At 30.0% G+C, this 20,205-nt stretch overlaps 1 protein-coding gene across 2 annotated transcripts in view; it reads left to right on the top strand.

Annotated features, from left to right (window-relative positions):
* LOC106461393 (protein transport protein Sec24A-like) overlaps positions 1-20,205 on the top strand; it is a 57,142-nt gene that overhangs the window by 13,723 nt on the left and 23,214 nt on the right. For both annotated transcript variants that reach the window (XM_022388338.1, XM_013921208.2), the window contains exons 4-11: positions 474-700; positions 2,377-2,580; positions 9,363-9,469; positions 11,572-11,674; positions 13,232-13,358; positions 14,856-14,965; positions 16,430-16,496; positions 17,985-18,149. In XM_022388338.1, coding sequence (XP_022244046.1) covers positions 474-700; positions 2,377-2,580; positions 9,363-9,469; positions 11,572-11,674; positions 13,232-13,358; positions 14,856-14,965; positions 16,430-16,496; positions 17,985-18,149 — 1,110 coding nt within the window. The remainder of the gene's footprint in view (positions 1-473; positions 701-2,376; positions 2,581-9,362; positions 9,470-11,571; positions 11,675-13,231; positions 13,359-14,855; positions 14,966-16,429; positions 16,497-17,984; positions 18,150-20,205) is intronic.

Raw genomic sequence — 20,205 nt, 5'->3', positions numbered from 1 at the left:
TATTCTAGCTTGTCAATATCTGTAATTCGAGTTTCTAATTCGTATGAAAATATAGACTTAGTATTTTGACTTCACAAACTTCTAATTTGAACCTGTGCTGCATTCAATATACCACTTCACACTCAAAAATTGTTGTTTATTTTTGTTTTTTTAATATTTACATTTAAATTAACAAAATGAGTAACGTATAGTTTTAAAATTTGAATTATAATCAACAATTTGATACTAAACTTATTGACATAAATTGATGTAATAGTAGTTCAATAAGATTTTTCATTGCGAGTCAACAAACAAGATGACATGGCTTTTCACCTGTGACCTGTATGGAAAGGGTTAAATATTAAAGTTGAAAGTTATAGTGTACTTTTTTGTATACATTGTGTATACTGAAATTACACTAAACTATTTATTTTCACATTATTCATATGTTTGATTGCAAACTTATGGCATCTTCTGTTATTTATTTTTTATAGTTCCATCCACATCTGCAACAAACTATCAGACTCTTCACCAGGGTTCTGGAGAACCTAGATTTAATGGTCTTCCTACAAGCCCAGGAACCCAAGGCAACTACTCTTCACTTGTAATGGGTGCATCATCCATATCTCCACCACCTAAACCACCAGTCCAATCCTTAGGTTTTACTACATCATGTGGGAATGTTGGCCAAAGCATAATTACACCTAGATGGCTGCAGAAGGTAAAATATTCATTTCAAGCTGTTTACTAGTTGGGAGAATAATATATTTATTTTTCATTTCTATTCTGAAATATATAATCAATTCTTTCTTAACCCTATCACCCCGGATATCCTTTACTGCACATGACACAAGGTTTTAGTGTCTTACATTCAAAATTTTATTGAACTACTTTTTGTTATGTTATACCAGTTAGAATAGCATAAAATCTTAGCTAATAATCCATATTTTAATAGTATACAAGTTTTAAGTTCTTAATTCTACAAGGCAATATTAAAAAAAATCCTGAATTTCCACTAGTGTGACCCAATGTGATACATTTTGTCTTAGAATGTCATCATCCCTATTTTATCCATCACCCCTCGAAAATGTAAGAAATTCAACGTAAGTTACTCTCTATAAAATCGTAATTGCTCAGACAAAACATAATTTTTATAGTATTCAATTTTGTTTGGCTAGAAAGCTATCGAATAGAAAATCAGACCCCTCCTGCCACACGTACCTGTCACATCCTTTCTTTCACAATTCGTTGATAGTTCTCTCTTACGTTTCATTATATATTACCTTTAACCAATAGAAAGTCCGGGTTTTCAACTATCAAATGACGTATTGTACAATGTTGTATTCTGAACAGAATATTGTCAGTTTCACTCACAGTACAAGTTTTTTTCCCGTGGGAAAGTTAACGAATAGCTTGGGTGAATTTGTAACGGCTCTTGTTGCATAGTTAGAAAGCCAGGAAAATTTTGAGAGGTAAGTGAATTTATCTATTTTTTTGTGTCTATATTCTTTGGCGCATTATTTAATTAAATGAAATTTATTAAGTGCATTACTATCTATAGTATAAAACATTAGGGCTAACTCTCTATGAAACCTGACAGCAAGAAAAAAGAAGATTAGGTAAATACTTTATTTCTTGTTTGTCATATTTATTCTTTATTTATTATACTAAAAGTAAGTAACATCTAAAAATAAGAATCTTTTTAAGTTATTTAACACTAGATTAGGTATTATAATATTAATAATATAATTAAAATAGTTCACAAGGCACGTACGTGAGTAGCTCGTGGGTAATGTAATTTGATAGCATAACATGAGCTGCATGTTTCCCAAGTGATTTAAAAGTTATAATTGCATGGATAGTAGTTAGACATGGTTCAAAGAGCAATAAAACAAAATTTAATTATAAATAGATGTATAATGTTACAAACTAGAGCTATTTAGGGTAAACGAATGTAGTTTCATGTTACAAGTTGAAGTCATTCTAGAAAGAAAAAAGGTTAATTTAATTTTCTTTCAATATTTTTTGGGTGGTTATGAGGTAGGTCAAATTGACTGATCCCATTTTGAGATAGAATAGAGAAAATAAGATAAACTATAAAGGTTTACTGAAAAAAAACGTTTGAAATGCATTCAGGAGGTATGTAAAAGACTTGTAATATTAACTGAAAGACTGCCAAATGTCATTAAGATATACCCACTATATTGAGAGTTATAAGTATTAAATCTATAAAGACATTAAACAAGTACAAAAAGGTCATGTGTTGAGTCAAATTGACCAAGCCTGTGTTGAGGGTGTTAATTTAACCTTCAAAGGAGTTTGATCTCTTCTGTCATATTATTATTATTAAGGGTGAATAGATGTTGAAAAACAAACAAGAAATATTCTGTCTTTTAGCCTGATTATATTAAAACATCACCTACTAGTCAATCAGTAGTAGGACATTCTTCCCCTCCAGCCAACAGTATTGGCTCTACTCAGCAGTATTGTTTATCCAAGCAACATGAAAGGCCTGTTGGAGGAATTGCAGTAGGCTACGATCCTGGTTTCTATGCTCAAATGGCAAGAATGAATATTCATGGAAGTTCATCATTTTTATCAGTGAGTATGGAAGTTTATTCAGAAAAATTATTGTTTAGGATTTATGCAGAACTTGGATTTAAATGGGGCTTTAACTGTTGCAGAAAAACAAGTAAATAAAAATTTTTCAACAGAAAAATAATTAAAATTTGGAGAGGTTTTGTAACTTGTAATCAATATAAAATATATACATGTAATTGTAAAGAGTAGCACCCTGGTGGGTGTAATTGTTGGAGTTTCAATTAAAACTACTCGTTACACCAAATTTATTTATTGGAGGATTTGTTGTGACAAGTGGAGCCACAAGTTGCTAACTAAAGGTAGTTTACAGTTAGACTAAAGAAATAGTCTCAGGCCAATGGTGAACATTTATTAAACATTTAGTAACTTCAATAAAAAATATAACTTCGCTTATCAAAAACAAACTTTAAATGTTTTCCAAACTTGGGTAAAATACTTATAATTTCGTTAATACATTTTTCACATAGATAAATTTAACGGGATATTCTATACAGTTCTTACATTAACTGATTAAGAGAGAACTATACTTACAACAGAGTTGGGCTGGTGGTAATTTTGTTAGCATTAGACATTTTTGACCTTTCTAGGAACTTTTCTGACTTCAGAGCTTTTGAGGAACTCCTGGGAGAACTTCTCAAGTCCGGAGGAACTGATTTTTCAGTCCCAAATATGGGCTTATAAACCAAATGTTCTTGGTATTATCTCGATCATCTAAATAGGACACAGCATCACCCGCAAGTAGTCCTGTGATTTTATTGGGTGCTTTAGGGGAATCCCCGGGCTAATCCAAAACTAAAACCAGAACTCTCAAGTACTTGGTTACAGTTAGGTTGTGTTAGCCGGTTACCTATTTACTTGTACTACTACACCCATGTTCTGTAAGTGATATCCCCTCAAAGTGCCGATTTCGTTCGCTAAACCAAACTTTTTCGTAGCTTTTCTAGTTCTAAGGGGTTGAGGTCAGCAATCCATCAACCTGTCACAAGTACTAGTGCACTCATCTCATTTCTAGGCAATGCTTTTTCCGTAACTAGGCTTCTGACCTTGTTTCCTAGTTCCTAAGCTTATTTCACAATATTGTCTTGTTGCCTCTCTTTTTTTTTATATGCCCATGGCTACTTATCTACTTAGACTTAAAGAACTGTTAAAACTTTATTCTTAAATTTTGTTTTACGCACTTTCAAACTAATAAAATTCTGAAGCAATTGTAAAATTTCCCCAAAAATGAACTAATTGCTTCATAATTGTAACTTCGTTGATGGAACAGTATATAATGACAGTACACAATCTTTACTCATTTTATGTGGAAATGCTCATCAGAACTTATTTTATGTAATTTTTTTTTCCCCAAATTTATTGTTTATTTTATATAGTTAAAGCTTGTGAAGCCCCCCCCCCTAAGTGTCACAGCGGAATATCTGCGGACTTACAACGGTAGAAACCGGGTTTCGATACCCATGTAGCTTTGTACTCAATTCCAAACAAACAAACAAAGCTTGTGAACAAGTTTCTTTATTCAATTTTTAAACAAGTAAACAACTATTAAATGTTATTTTACTGTACTTCATGTAATTTGTCCCTTTTCTTGAGTCTAGCTATTCAAACCTTTTTTTGTTAGCTTGTATGTCATAGGTTTACGAGCTTTTATCAAGAAGTTATTTGGTATTATAAAATAGTAGATTTTTACTGTTAAAACAATGAAAATGTGAAATGATCTAATTCTTTTTTCTACTTCAAAAAAAATTGCTTTTATCTTTAGTTTGCTCATGTAACACACGAGTTGCTTGAAAATATCAGGTGAAAACAAAATCTATTTGAAGTAAATGCCCAGTTAAAACAGAATACTTTTGTAAATAATTATTGGTTCTGCCATTCTTTTAATAAGTTTTCTATAAATTTTATTTGTTCTTTAACTTTTTAGTACTTTTATTTATTGTTTGTTTTACACTCACTTAATACTTATGATTGCTGTTGTTGTAATTTGATGTGTTGCAGGGCATCTGAAAAAAGTTCATGTACCTTTATTGAAGGCTCAAATTGTTGTATTAATAACCAAATTGCAATGTTAGTTTGAGTACATTTTATTTATGCAATAACATAAACAAATTTATTGGTTGTGTTCAGATGAGAAATAGTTTTTTTTTTGAGAATTGAGTGGAATTTAATTGTAATATCTTGTATCTAAAAGAGAAAGAATGTTGCCAGAACAGACTCAATGTCCACTTTGTCTTAAGGTAGCATATACCCTTTATATAATGTTATCTAGGTTTTGGCCTCTTTATCAGAAAAACAAACAAACATTTTCATACTATGCTTTTGTATGAAAATATATTAAAATAGGTAAAAAAGATGTATTCTGGCACATGTTGTGTAACATTACAACTGTGATTAATTTGCATATTATAAAAATAAAGTAATATAAAAGAAATGTCTTATGTTCTTGATAACTTTTACAAATGTGACTGAATTGCTCCTGAAAATGGATCCAGACTTGATGGGATAGAGAGAATTAGTCTGAAGTAAGGAAAACTAAAAATTAATTCAAGGTCACATTACAGCACTAATGAGTATGCCCTGAGTAGGACATATGCTACAGTGACTCGTTAATGGTCATTGAATAAAAACCAAACCTCTTATCAACTTTACCTTAGTACACATTATAGGTACGCTAATAATGCATATGTATGCCAATTGTGAAGTGTATAGCATCAACAGATTTTAAGAAAAACTTGTTTGAAAATTTGACACAAAATTGTCACTTAAGGTCATTGTCTAGTTGAAAAAGGTATACGTACACCACATTCTGCAAATTGTGGAACTTACATCCTTAATATGATTTTGGGTATTAAAGGGTATATGCTACCTTCAGTAGTCTTAAAAAGGAAAGTAATTAAGTTGTTGACTTAGGAGTAATGTCTTAATTCTGGACAACCTTTTTTTTGTTTATTTTTTCTGTGGGAGGTTTTAAATCAGTTTGTATTGTTTTGCATAACATTTCATGAAAAAATAAATTTTATGATTGGTTTATGGTAGAACTCTGTGAATGAATTGATATAATTGATTACCATGAGTAGTGATTACATCAATTTGTGTTATAAACTAACTGACTAATTAGAATTATGATTAATCTATTAATGTCATGAAAATAATCAACTAATCAAAATTAATATTTCTGATTATTACTGCTTTAGATCATTTCCACTGGGTAATTGAAATATAGTCATAATATTTGTTTGTTGTTAAGTACAAAGTTACATATTGGGGGGGGGGGGGTGACTTGTGATTTGAGGGTTTTGAGTTTGATTTCCATTGCCACTAAACTTGCATATCCTGTCTTTGTTATTGCAAAGCTACTAAAACTAGCTGCCACTGTCATTAATTTTGAACTGTTGACTAGAGGGAAGGCACTGGCTGGCAGTACCCACCACCAACTTCCAATTAAGTAAAGTGTAAATTTTTTTTTCCTTTTTACATAGTTATGTTTCTAATTTCTGTAATTCTCCATCCATTTTTTTTTCAGAAGTCTATAAATGTATTATTTAATATTGTATAAGTAGGTGTAGATCTAGGTGTTTAAACTCATCCTTTCATTTTTTAATAAATTTATAAAAAAACAAACAAATAATGTCATTATACCACCTTATAGTATCAAAAAGAAACATTATGTATCAGTATTTTATTTGATTTGGCTGTTAATTACCTTAATCTGAAATCCACTCATCTGGAATCTACAGTAATCCAGTTAAGGCCCCAGCTAATAACTGACTATTTCTAAGCTAATACAATAATACGAATGTCAATTAAGTATTGCCATGATAAATTTTTGTTCCTTGACTTTTGGGCCTGGCATGGCCAGGTGGTTAGGGTTCTTAACTCACAATCTGAGGGTCACAGGTTCAAATCCCTGTCCCACCAAACATGCTTGCCCTTTCAGCCATGGGGCATTATAATGTGATGGTCAATCCCACTATTCATTGGTAAAAGAGTAACCCAAGAGATGGTGGTGATGATTAGCTGCCTTCCCTCTAGTCTTTCATTGCTAAATTAGGGACAGCTAGTGGAGATAGCCCTTGTGTAGCTTTGCGTAAAATTCATAAACAAACAAATCCTTGGCTTTTTCCAGATACTAATAATGTGTCTAGACTTTAGAGATCAAACTTTCTATTTTTAGGACACCTGAATCTCTTGTAGTCTTGTTACAGAATTGATTTTTCATTGTTTAGAAGTTAAAATTTGTGGGAGAAAGGTGTTTTACATATTGTTTATGTCTACAATAAGTAAAAAATGATATGACTGTAAGTAACAACCTTTTTTTCAAAGAAAATTTGTAAATAGGGAATCTGTTAACCAGTGCTATAATTTCTTTTTTTAAATATCATTAAAAGTAATTATAACTATTTAATTTTAATCAAAAAATATTAAATGTTTGTTTCTGTTTTTATTTTCAATGATTTTATTATCAATTGCATAACTAGAAATAAAGATGTAATCCTTGAAATTGATGTATTATAACTTGACTGAGCTAATCATTTACAGAATATATTAACATTATTTTAACTAACTGACATAAGGACTCTGGTCAGCACTGGTTAAGCCAAAGTAATATATTATTATAGTGAATGTCTCTTCTTCCATATGAAAAATACTGAAAATTTGGTTACAGTGTTACACAACCTAACTTTTTAAAAGCTAACTGGTATGATATCATCATAGTATAAAAAAAAATTAAACATTACTGCAGTTTGTGTGGAGAAGTTAAATGTTGTTGCTACTTGTTAACATAATAATATTGATATCAGACATTGAATTATAACATTGAATAATGAATTAGAACACTATGTCATAACATTTTTCACACACCTTAGTTAATTTAGGTTACTGAATGGTGAATTAAAAAGGACTCAAAACCCCATAAATATTATATACAATTCACAATTATAAGAGGCCTAACTGTATTTCTTTGGTTTGCTGTCCCAAGCTGTGTTTACCTAGACATACAGTGTGAAACAAAAGTCACATGAATGGAAACTGCGGCTTAGGTATCTTAGTGATGTTTGGCACTGTGTTGTTTAAAATTATGGTGTTTTTACTTTTTAATAGATAAACTATAGTTTTTTTGAGTTGCAGTGTTTGTATACATGAGGTTTTTTATTATGTTCACCAAATAAAATTGTCATCAAATCAGGTAATTTTAAGTTTGCTCAGGTCTTTATTGAACATTGTTTTTATGTTTATCCTATTCAACTAACATATGCTAATAAACTGGCTAACTAGTTAATTGTTTCTAATTGCAATCATGGAATAAAAATGTTACTAGCCTTATGGAAGATAGTAAATATTGGCAAAAGGTAACCTTCAGAATAGGTCTATGTTATAAAACCAAGGGTAACTCAAAAACTAATTAAAAAAAAATTAAAACAACAAGAATAAAAATATGAAGACTAATACTATGTTAGAATAATGCAGTGGTGGAAAAAGTCATAAAATAAGCAGCATACACCTTTTTTTTGCTTGTATGGGAGGAGGGTTTTTTTGTACGAAGTGTGTACTAATTGATTAATCAAATGTAATCAATTATTGAGCCCACTGATTAATTCATAAACAGATACCACTGATTGCCAAGCTGTGGCTTATAGTACGCTTTTAAGAATAAGATGTTTCGAAGTCATTAATAAGAACTTTCAATTTAAAAACTGTGTAGTTCAGAACTCAAAAGTAACTTATAAGATAATAAAGTGAGTTGTATATAACAAATTGACTAGAAATACTTGAAATTAAACTAAAATCCACATTTTGTTGCAATTTTGACACCACTCCAATACTAGTTTTTGGCACTTTCACATGCCCTCCTCGGCCAGAGAAGTTATTGTGTTATTATTATTATATATGTGTTAATATAGCAGACTGCTCCTTCTAGACTGGAAGAGCAGTTTGCAGACCTAAGTTATTTTTATTGAATGAAGTGTAAAATTTTATTCAAAAATAGATGATTGTAGCTGCCTGATTTTATTTCATTGGTAAAAAAATGGATATTGGTGTGTTAAAAATAAATGGTAAAAAGTAGTTAAAATAAGAGTTCCTGATTTCTCATCAACCACTTGTACTGACTAGATAAAAGCTATTTATAAGTACATTGTTAGACCTTTGGCACCTCAGCATATGGAAAAAACATAAGTGGTGATCTCATTCTTAGGTAAAGACCTTGCTATTTGAAGAATGAACTGTAAACAAATCTATTGTTCAAGTTTCTCCAGTGGCTATGACTTGCTGATATAATGACAAAGAAAAATTTCTTTGATTTGAAGTGCTCAAATCTTTCTTATTGATATATAAAATATATTCACACACCATTCAAAATGAAAGTCTATAAGTGTAAATTTCACTAAGCTTATATACTCTTGTTATGGCTGCATTATGTTTTTGATATAAGTGAACCATAACCTAGCTGTAACGATAGCCAAATGGATGTTTGTTATGGAGTCTACCAGTGATAAAGACGTTTATAGAGAAAACTGACACTATATATTCTAAAAGTCATTGCCAGATTATAATCATTAAAAGAAAATTCTTCAAGATAGATTGACCATTTTTTCCATTCCTGTGTTAAATACAGAATGTTTACTTTTTTATACTCTATAGGGAAGTTGCTATATGTTTGAGTAACATCTACAAACAAGGTTTTGATTCTGTTAGAAGTATAAAGTTAGTGAGGGTATTATTGTAGGAAACTAAGGTGTATGCTACATACAACAAATCTGTATATACATGTCCTTTGATTCTAGGGAAATAAGTATATAAACTTGCTTCAGGATAGAAATGTACTTCCCTCTGTGCCTGTAGAACCTCCAAAAACAGTTACATCATATGACAAACCAACTTGCAACCCTGAGTAAGTACATATGTACATCACAGTGTTTATACAATTTTCATTTCACACAGTAGAACTGTTATAAATTCTGATAGCTGAATTTTTTTAATGTTTGTAGATTGACTAAAATGATAATGCTCTAGTTATGACTAAATAATATATTTATAATTGGTTTTTCAAATTCTAATATAAAGATAACAGAAAGTTGTTTTTCTTTTTTTCAGAATCAGTTTTTACAGGGAACAAAAGATTTTCTTTATTTTTCTTCTCTGTAATCTCAACATCTTTGTTTTTTGTGACATGTAAGGAAAAGTAAAAATTAACAAACAAGTGACATCCTTTATAATTGATAGAACACATACAGGAATGACTTGTAAATAAGTTGTATAATTGAAATTTTAACAGTGGAATCATGAATATTAAGTTCACTTCAAAAAGTATTTGTATTTATTAAATTTTACAACTTGCTTTTGGTAGTGGGTAGATGCTTGTGATGTGTATCATTAAGTTTCTGGTAGTACAGTAACCTCTACTTGGAGCTTCTTTTTAAGTGAGTAATGATATTAGCTATGGTTTGAAACAAAAATAACAGTAGCTAATATCATTACTCACTTAAAAAGAAGCTCCAAGTAGAGGTTACTGTACTACCAGAAACTTTAGCACACAAAAAACAACTGTTTTAAAAAGAGTTGCATTAAAAACAAATGGTACAAGTACACTGAATTTATAATTACTTCTGTGTTCAAAGAGCAACAACACTCAGTCACATTCCTGTTCACAGTTCAAAGTCTATATTGCAAAAAAATGGTAATATGTAACTGGCTCTGAAAGTTTCATGCTCATTCCCACTTTTCTATGGGTGAAAATTAGCGAACTGATCTTAATGGATCAACTAGCATTTGTTTTAGTTAGACTTCAGAAAAACTGACTAACCAATGATAGTATAGTAAACCACTATATTTATGTAGCTGGAGATCAATTTCATCATAATAGACATATGTGGAAATAATGGCTTTTGCATTATTAAAACAGCTAAAATAAAGGTTATATAAAAATAATATATGTTAATTATGTTCTTGAAATGTTGAAAATTAGGATTTAATACTGGTTATAACCAGTATTGGGATCTAATTTTATTAGATTTTGCCACCATTTGATTTAGAGGCCAGTAAGTTTTTAAGTAAGATGAGAAAACCTTAGAAGTTGGCCACTTTTATGTTGCCACTTAAAAATGATAATTATCGAAATTGGAAGCATGGGTAGTATACATACTTGACAGAACTTGTGTCAGAATAACATTTTCAAGTACATGTATGAATATATTTACCTGTAAACTATGGAGATGCTCTCTTATTTTTTATTAAGTTCACTGTAATTGAAATTCCAAAAATAGTGTCATGTAAATGTTAATTTCATTACTTTTCATTTTTTTTCCCAGTCGTGTTTTCCAGTGATGATAATTTTATCACTATATTAAAAGTTGTTAGAGATTGCAGTTATGACTACTTCATCATATTTTTATTTTTGAAATAAATAATATCTTGTACTGTGAATACTCCATTTTTTATCAGTTATTGAGCTTTAATATATTTGAAGCAATTGTAGCATTATAACTTGGTGTGTAACATTTTTGCAACTTAATTATTCTTTGCCTGTTAGTGTATTTTTTGTCAGGTTTCTAAAACATTACAATATTTTAAGATTTTTCAGTCAGAAGCACTTATAATTTTTTGCATCCCATATATTGATGTAGTTGTTTCCATCATTTTATAAAATTTTCATTGTTGAATTTGTTAGAATATAAAGGTACATTTCACTTGTCTGTTATTTTCTTTAATAGATTTTGTTTAGGTTAATTTCAATACTAATTAGAATAATGAGAAATAAGATATAATGGAGTATCATATTTATAGGTATTTTGCACTGTTTTGCTGAGCTGGAATTTCATTATTTGTTTTTTAAGAGTGTTTTTCTATCATAAAACTCATTATTGAAGTTGTACAAGATTAATTAAATTTGTTTAGTATTTGTAAAGATATAACACTATTGGTTGTTATTCTACTTACAATAATTATAAAAATATGACAAATGATTAAATGATACTAACCAAAACATTATTGCAGTATATTCAGGTGCACTATGACAAAAATACCTGAAAGCCACTCATTGCTTCAGAAGTCTCGACTTCCTTTAGGAATACTTATACATCCTTTCAAAGATCTAGATGTAAGTCATATAATCAAATAGCTATTAAAATTTAAATGATCTACTTAAATTTCCAATTAAAGATAATTTTCTGTTACCTTTAATTATAACAAGGTTTGCTCATGAGTTTAAATGTGGCTTCATTAAACTAGGATTTGTTTTTTATTGATGATTTCCATTTCTTGATTGTTCTACACATGTATGATAACATTAATATTTGAATTAATGACTTTTTTCATTTAGTATTCAGACCAAAATAATTGATTTATCTCTGTCATTACTTTTGGGTCAAAATACATTTGTCATAACCTTTTACAGAGTTACATTTAAAATGTAGTTAAACAACTTTATTATTAATGTATGTCAATAAACTTAGAATTAAAATGTAGTTAATAATTTAGTGTTTTATATTGTCTCGTTACTATCATAAAGAAATATTTAGAAATCCTAAATCTTCACTTGTCTGTGTCATCTGATGTACCTACCCTCCGAGTTCTTTTCTTCAGATTTTATACCTTATATAATACAGCTCCTACAGTATTCATCCAATCAGAAATGTAAACCATACATTATTACAAGCAAAAATATAAAATTTTACCTTCCTATCTTCATGATTTGTAGAGATGACAATAAAATAATGAAATGCACAAGAAGAGAATCCCCTTTCATCTCTATCTTTGAAGGTATTATATAATCCACCTATACATGGCAGATGGACATGTTTATAAGCAATGGAAAGTTTGGATTCTCCTCTACATAAATCTTACAACTTTTGTTTTCTAGTGAGAAAGCCATGGTCAATAAAATTCATTGCTTGTAGATGTACCAGATGTAGTGCTCTAAGCATTTAAGGCATTTTTTAACCTATTTATAGCTTATTTAGAAAGCTGGTTAAATTAGTCATTTTGAGATATTCTAATTTAATGACCAACATATTTTCCATGACCTTACATGCATATTTGAAAGCAACATGAATTGTTATTTGAACAAACAACTTAGTGAAAAAAATGAGGCCTAGCACAGTTACACCTGAAAGTGCATAAATCATACATTTTACTGTGAAATGATGATTTTAAGACAGTTAGTGTTCAGTTAGAGAAAATAAGATACAAAATTTTAATGAAAAAACATTCTGCTATTCATTTAGGAGGTCATGGAGGTTATGCAAATTGGATGTGGAATCTGTAATCTAAAACTCGTACCAATGAATTAAAGACTTAAGAAATTCACAGACAAATCTTTAATAGGAACACTATTAAGATATCTTCTTTTTGTGTGCAAAAGACATGTAATGTTTACTGAAAGCTTACCAAATTTTGTAACAATACACATAGTACATTCAGAGATATAGTGTATATAGTTTCATGAATAAAAGGTAGTTCCATGGTGGGTCAGTTGTCAACTTCACAATCTTTAACAAATATATTGTTTTTGTGAATATTCCACATATAAAAAAAAGAGTGGAAACCTAATACTGAGATTAATATTTAATGTTGCTGTTGCAAATATATTTTTTGTTTCTAGAATAAACATTTCATCTTTAAGTATCAAATTTAATTAAAAGATGTTTTTTTTTAGCATATTCCAGTGATTCAGTGTGGATGTATAGTGCGATGTAGATCGTGTCGTACGTACATAAACCCTTATGTGACTTTTGTTGATCAGTGCAGATGGAAATGTAACCTGTGTTTTCGAGTTAATGATTGTAAGTAATGGTACCTTCAACAAGTTTTTATTGTATTTTAGCCTTTTTAGAAAATTTAGAAATTTTGATGTGATATTTAGTCTCTTGAAAGCATTATACAATTCTTTAAAGGAAGAATAAGCTATACCATTTCAACTATCCTCCATTTTGCACAAAAATAACTTTGTGAGCACATATATATGTTTGCAGTTATAGTGAATTAATTTTTGTGTCAAAAATATAGTTTAAGTTTTTGAAACAAAAATAGTTGAAGCAGATTTGTTATAATGGTCAAATTATATTTTGTAGTGACTGATCATTGAAGATTACTTCTTAATACTGTATCTTACTTGCTGGACATAAACAAGTGAATGTGTTCCAGGTACTTTTGATTTCAGTCCTTGTGTCTATTTATTATTGTTATTATAAGAGCTTCTTTGAGTTTCTTAACTTTCTAGTATTTTTCTAATGTCCAAGTTGTTCATCTTATTCAATTCAGTATGTGATGTCTGGATGCATGTATAATTTTTTAATTTGCTGCTTTATGATGTTTCTCTATAAAGTGATTTTGTTTGTCTGCGTTGGTTGAGACTCTTAGTAGTGGTATTTTGTCTGTCTCTTAATTTTAATTGTAAACTAGTTCCAAATGTCTTTAATATATTCTATAATGTTTAAATCGGGTATGGTTCAAAAGGTAGAATAACAGGGAAAAAAAAATTCTGTTGATGATACTTTTATGTTGCTTTTAATTTTTTCTGACTGTGTAATAAACTGCTTAGAGTATCATTTGCCTTAAAAAAGTCTTGTTGAGTAATTGGAGTTTTCCAAGGTTTTTAAGACCAATGCCTACTTAAAAATCTTCTATTGCATTGATGCAAAGATTACATGGTTACCATGAGCTGAAGTTGTTTATACCATTGCCCTAGCTCTTTGTAACAAAACTGTTCAATATACATTAAAAAATATACAGCAGCACTTTAGAATTCACATACTTAAAAGTAGACAGAACCATGAAGTACACCTTTACAGGGTAAAGTAGCATAAACAAAAACATATGGTTCATAGCATCCCTTGCTTGTATGAAGAAGTTCAAATTGGATAAGCATAATACAGCAGAGAATTAAAGAACTACAAGGTTCAAACATTCTTAATTCTAAGAAAATTTTGCCTTAATGGAACTTTTGTACAATATAGGATGCAAGATTGAATAGGATAAATCTGAGATCTGGTAATGTTTACAACATTAGAAAATGAAGAAAATAAAATAAAAAAAAAAATGTGAAAAGAAAGAAACCAATTGTTAATTTAAGCAATGAATCAGTAATCAGCATTACCTTCAGGACCATTGCCTTACATAAAACAAAGCTTCTTGTTGGTGCCTGGCTATCACTTGGGAGTCAGTTGCTGTCATACAAAACCACTTCTTGTTCACCTGTCTTCATGAAGAAGCAGACATCAATAATAAACTATTAATGAACATTTTATGCTTTTTAATTGGTCATTTGAATTTCTTGCCAGTACCAGAAGAGTTTCTTTATGATCGTGTTACCATGTCATATGGAGATCCTTTCAGAAGACCAGAGATGAAAAATGCGACTGTTGAATTTATTGCACCCTCAGAGTATATGGTAAGCTTAAACTTATACTTGATAATGTGTGACTTGCACAAGTACATTCTTTGATTTTTCTTCAATTAAAACAAGAAATAGCTATTATAGGAGAGAGAGAGAGAGATGAATAATTTCAACCTACTGTAAGAATGCCATTTTTCACAAATTTAAACAAAGCTCAAGAACCAAAGTTTTTTTTTTTATATGACTGTTTTCTCTATTATCTGATAACATGGGTTCTTTTCATCCTGTATTAAGAGTGTACAACTTGCACAGGATGTTTTGATATGGAAATATATTAAAAAATGTATTGCATTCATAAATTTTTCTTTTTAAAATATGTCTTCATTACTAGTATCAAATTAAAAGGGAGAAAGAAAGACCATTAGAAAATAGAGAGCCACTGCAGTCTGTAGAAAACATCAGTGCATCAGTATCTTTTTTCTGACACATCAACTTCACCTATTGTTTGGTGAGGTATATATGGATGGAAGCCAGCAAACTCAGCTACACCCACAGGAATCAAATGCATGGCTGGTTGGTGGGTAATGACTGTTGAAAGTCTGCTCACAAAATTTCATCATGCTTCTTGCAAAACGGGTTGTGTCAGTGTCATTCAACCAAACTGATGCAGAGCAGGTTTAAATGAAGGATGCACAGGTTCTTTGTTAGTGCTTTGCTCAAACTGGTATTGTTTGATATGTATATCAGTAAACATACAAATGAAAGTGATTTTTTTTCTTTTTACTTATTCAAGGAGTGGTGGGGCAAGGGTGTACAATCTCTCTGATTGCTATTGTTCTAGTTTGTATATAGGAATGTGTTGAGGGCTGTCTTAGGTGAGGTGCTTACATCTGCTTGGCCTTTCCTTTGAATTCTTAACATATGAGAGGTATTAAGTAGGGGGGGCATACAGGTGTATGTACCAAGAGACAATTCTAAATTAACTTCCAAGGGACAAAGCCTTCCAATTGTTCTCTTTATGGTAGTTATATATATATATATTGTGAAATATGCTGTTAAATGTGTGTTTCATCATTCTTTTCAAAGTGATAAGCAGTGGCTAAGAAGAAAATGAAATCATAAGCAAAACTTGAATTGTTCAAAAAATAGATTTTCTATAATTTTACAATAGTTTACAAGCATGCAAGACAAACATCAAATTTATAGATTATATAGATTTATTTGTTAAGATCTTGGTAATTCATTTTGTGTTAGTGTTGGATGCCTTTATCCATTCAGCCAGAATGGTACTTCTCTTATTATTGTTTGTGTTTCTGTTGTGTGTTATCTGAATTTATTTTATTGATTGAACAAAACTACATCTGTTTTTTAATTAAGGTACGAATCTTCCCAATAAATGTTGCTGTAATCATTGTTTGAAAAAAATGGATAACTACAATCCCAGGACTTTATTATTTAATATATCTTTCAAAATAAAAATTGGTTAGTACTCGTGCAACACCATTACTTTTTTTGCAGTTGCGACCACCACAGCCAGCAGTGTACCTTTATGTTTTGGATGTGTCACATGGAGCCTTAGAGACAGGTAAGATCATTTTTATTTTGTTAGAATGTGTTATATGTTTCATAAGCAGAGATGAAAACAAGAGACTTTAAATCTGTATATTAATATAAATGTATTTTTTTATGTTTTATATCACAAACAGAAATAAGGATAAGAGTTTAATGCTTATCAATTGTGTAAATGTCTTTTTATGTTTTAAACCACAACAGGAAGAAAAATCAAGTTTGAACTTTGCTTTATGTTGGTGCAAATTACTTTGCTTTGTATCAGATGGGAGAGAGTTTTTCCATTGTTTTGGCAGAACTCCACATTTTTGATCTTTAAAATTTTTTGAGCTGAGATTCATGTACATCTGATGAGAAAATAAAGGGAGTTAATTACTCCTGTTTGACAGATGTGGTTTGGCAGCATTGACATGGTAGTAAATGATATTATAGTTCAATTTGTTCAAGCCTAGGATACTTCAGCATATGAAATTAACCAGTAAATTTGGCAGCAAATAACCAGTTATCCTTACCCTAGTGGCATGATGGATAAGTACATTTTCAAGCAAGATCTGACTGTCATGATCACTTAACAATATGCTTCTCCTTAAAAAGTGTCACTGTAGTATAGATTCACATGAAAGAAATGGAAACCTATAAATAATTACATTAATTATGTAGTTAATGGAAGCTCGTAGGGAAATTTTTAGAGGTTAATAATGTGGCATATCCAATTCAAGCAATACTTTGATCTCATAGGCTATCAGATAGGTGTCGGTTCTTATTCTTATGACAATTATAACATCATCCATCCCTTTTTTAGTTTTCTTTTGTACATGCAGGAGTTATGTTTTGTAAAGATGTAATATCAATAGTTTGTAATGAGATCTTTTGTATATGATATGAGAGTTTTCTTGTTTATTTTCTGTCATTTTTCCTATTAAATACATTTCAATTTATTTTTTATCTATCCTCAAACAAGCATAAAGGCAACAATTTTAACTCTATTGTTAATTAGTTTAGATTTAATACTTGTGTTTTGGCTGTGATACATAGCCCTTTACAGTTGGACAATTGAGAAGTGCATGAGCTTTTGATAAAATTGTGTATATATTATATTTATCACATTATGATATATAGATAGGTATTATGATAAAGATGTTTAACATCATGAAAAATAGTTTTTATACACAATACACAATTATTTGAAGATGTCATACTGATCATTCAGGTTTTATCTTGTAATTTTGACCACCTTATCATCAAAATTGAGCTTGGCAACATGGTTTTTTTTGACTCAATGTACTTGAATTATCTTAAGTCATGTTGCCGACTTTCACCCACAAATTTCTGTACATGTCACTTTTGGGGTTTTATTGCTTAGTTTGTCTTTTTTCATTACTTTTTGGACAGTTCTTTAAGAAGGAGTTTGCACAGCTTAATAATCTTAAATAAGTGTGGTATACTTAAGTTTTAATGACTTACACATATCTTAATGAGAAAAGTTTATATCTTTCTTTTGTAGGTTACCTTTCAGTTTTCTGTAAAACTCTGTTAGAAGAACTTCATAACCTCCCTGGAGATTGTCGAACAAGAATAGGTTTCATCACGTTTGATAGAAGTGTTCACTTCTATGATCTTTCTGAGGGTCGTAATCAACCTTCCATGTTAGTTATGTCAGACGTAGAAGGTAAGATTATGATAGTAGCTGTTTAAATTGTGAAATTTCCAAAAAGATATGTCTTTTCATTTTAGAATTTTTTTTTTATTGTTGATCATAAAAGTTGAATTTTATTTCCTGGTTGCTTTCAACTTCATAGATATGCATTAATATACTTCTTTTGAGATTTTATTGTGTTGGTAGAAGTAATCACTACTTCTGGGTATAAATCGGGAAAAACATGGCAAAAACTGACGAAGATTTGTCAGTAGGCCTTAACTTTTAGAATGTCTTTACTGTTACTTTTATCATAGTAGGTACCTTGATTTTTGTTGACAACATATATTTGGTCCAGACCAATTTAAATCTAATAAACATACTTTGTTTTTATTAACTAAAAGTAATTTTATTTGAATACAATTAACCTTCTTGCTACAAGTAGATCATAGTGTGCATGTCATGATTTTTTACAGCTTTACATTCAAAATTTAATTAAATTACCTTGTTATTAATTTATATGAATACATTTAGCATTGAGGTGTTTTTAGTAAATCAAGCTTTAGTGTTATTTGAGTTTAATTTTTAATTCTTAAAGGAAATATTTAAATAAATTCTCATTCTCCCCTTGTAAATGTATTGTAACATTTGTTTGATCTGATTTGTCAGTGCTCTGTTTTTCATAAAACCCTCTCTGATGTCCTAAGTTTAATGTAAATTACTCATTGCAATAGAGGTATTACTAAGACATAGTCAATTTTTCCTATTTTTATTTACAGAGATATAAACTGGAAAGTCAAACCCACTTGCAATGCCTACCTGTCAATCTTCTTTTTGATAAATTGTCAATAACTCTCTGAATTTTGCTGTTACATAATTTATAATAAATAGAAAGGCAGAGTTTTAATTTGCCAAATGGCGTATAATGCAAACTTGTTTTTAATAGAGATTTTGTTATTTTGCCTACAGATTGAAAGTTACTATTGCCAAGTTCAGATTGAGTAGCCAAGGGAATTATTTTAAGCACTTATGTCTTAATTAGAAAGCCACTTAAATTATAATAGTTGCAGGAGGACATTGTTTGCCCTGTGCATTTTATTATTTTGTGTTCTTAAGTGCATACAGGAAATAAAACGTTATCTAATATACTGACATATACATTATGTCCATTATAGTAAGATGAAAAAATATTTTGAATCTTAACATGAAAATCACCTTGTACTCAGACTAGTCAAAACTCTGACTCCATTATTCACAGATAGAGCTTTAGTAAAAAGAGTTAATAAAACAATCTGATTTTTTTGTAATGCTTACTGAAAGCTTGCCAAATTTCTTGAAGATGCACTTAACACACTAAAAATTATAATATGGATATTTTCATGGTTACCTGATGGTTAAAAGGTCAGTCAGTTAACAATAATATTCATTAAATAAAGATTTGAGTGATAAGAATATTTTGCTGTAACTTACTGTTCTTGTTAAACTTAAGCTTACTTGAGGCTCGGCAGAGAAAAAAATTCTGTATCTTTCAAACATCTATAGTTTATTTAAGACATTCTTTTCATTACTGAAAATGTTTTCATGTTAACATAATATAACTTTTTTGGACAACATGTGTCCATCTCGGGTTTTCCATCCTCTAAACTAAATTAAATAAATAATTTTTTTTTTAAGCCAACTCTTATAATTCATATACTTATCAAGCTTTTTCTTAAACACACTTAAATTTACTGCTCCTACAACATCCATAGGCCAACCACCATGTTAGAAAAATAAAACTGTCTTAGCTGAAGATGACTCTTACCCTGCCATAATTTATATTTGTGTCCCCTAGTCTTACTATTCTCACTGTTAGGTATGAAAAAAGATGATGCATCAATACTGTCAATTCCCTTTACAATCTTAAACACCTCAATAAGACCCCCCCCCAACTACTTTTTTCAAGAGAAAACAATTTGAGAGATTTCAGCCTCTCCTTGTATGACAACTCCTCCATCCCATGCACCATTCTAGTAACTCTTCTCCAAACCCTTTCCAACAATTCATTGTCTTTGCTAAGGTAAGGAGACCAAGACTGAACACAATATTC

The sequence above is a fragment of the Limulus polyphemus genome, unplaced genomic scaffold, assembly GCF_000517525.1.
Source record: "Limulus polyphemus unplaced genomic scaffold, Limulus_polyphemus-2.1.2 Scaffold950, whole genome shotgun sequence".
NCBI classification, from domain to species: Eukaryota; Metazoa; Arthropoda; class Merostomata; order Xiphosura; family Limulidae; genus Limulus; species Limulus polyphemus.
Note: the sequence above shows the minus strand (reverse complement) of the source record. Positions and strands in the feature narration are given on the sequence as shown.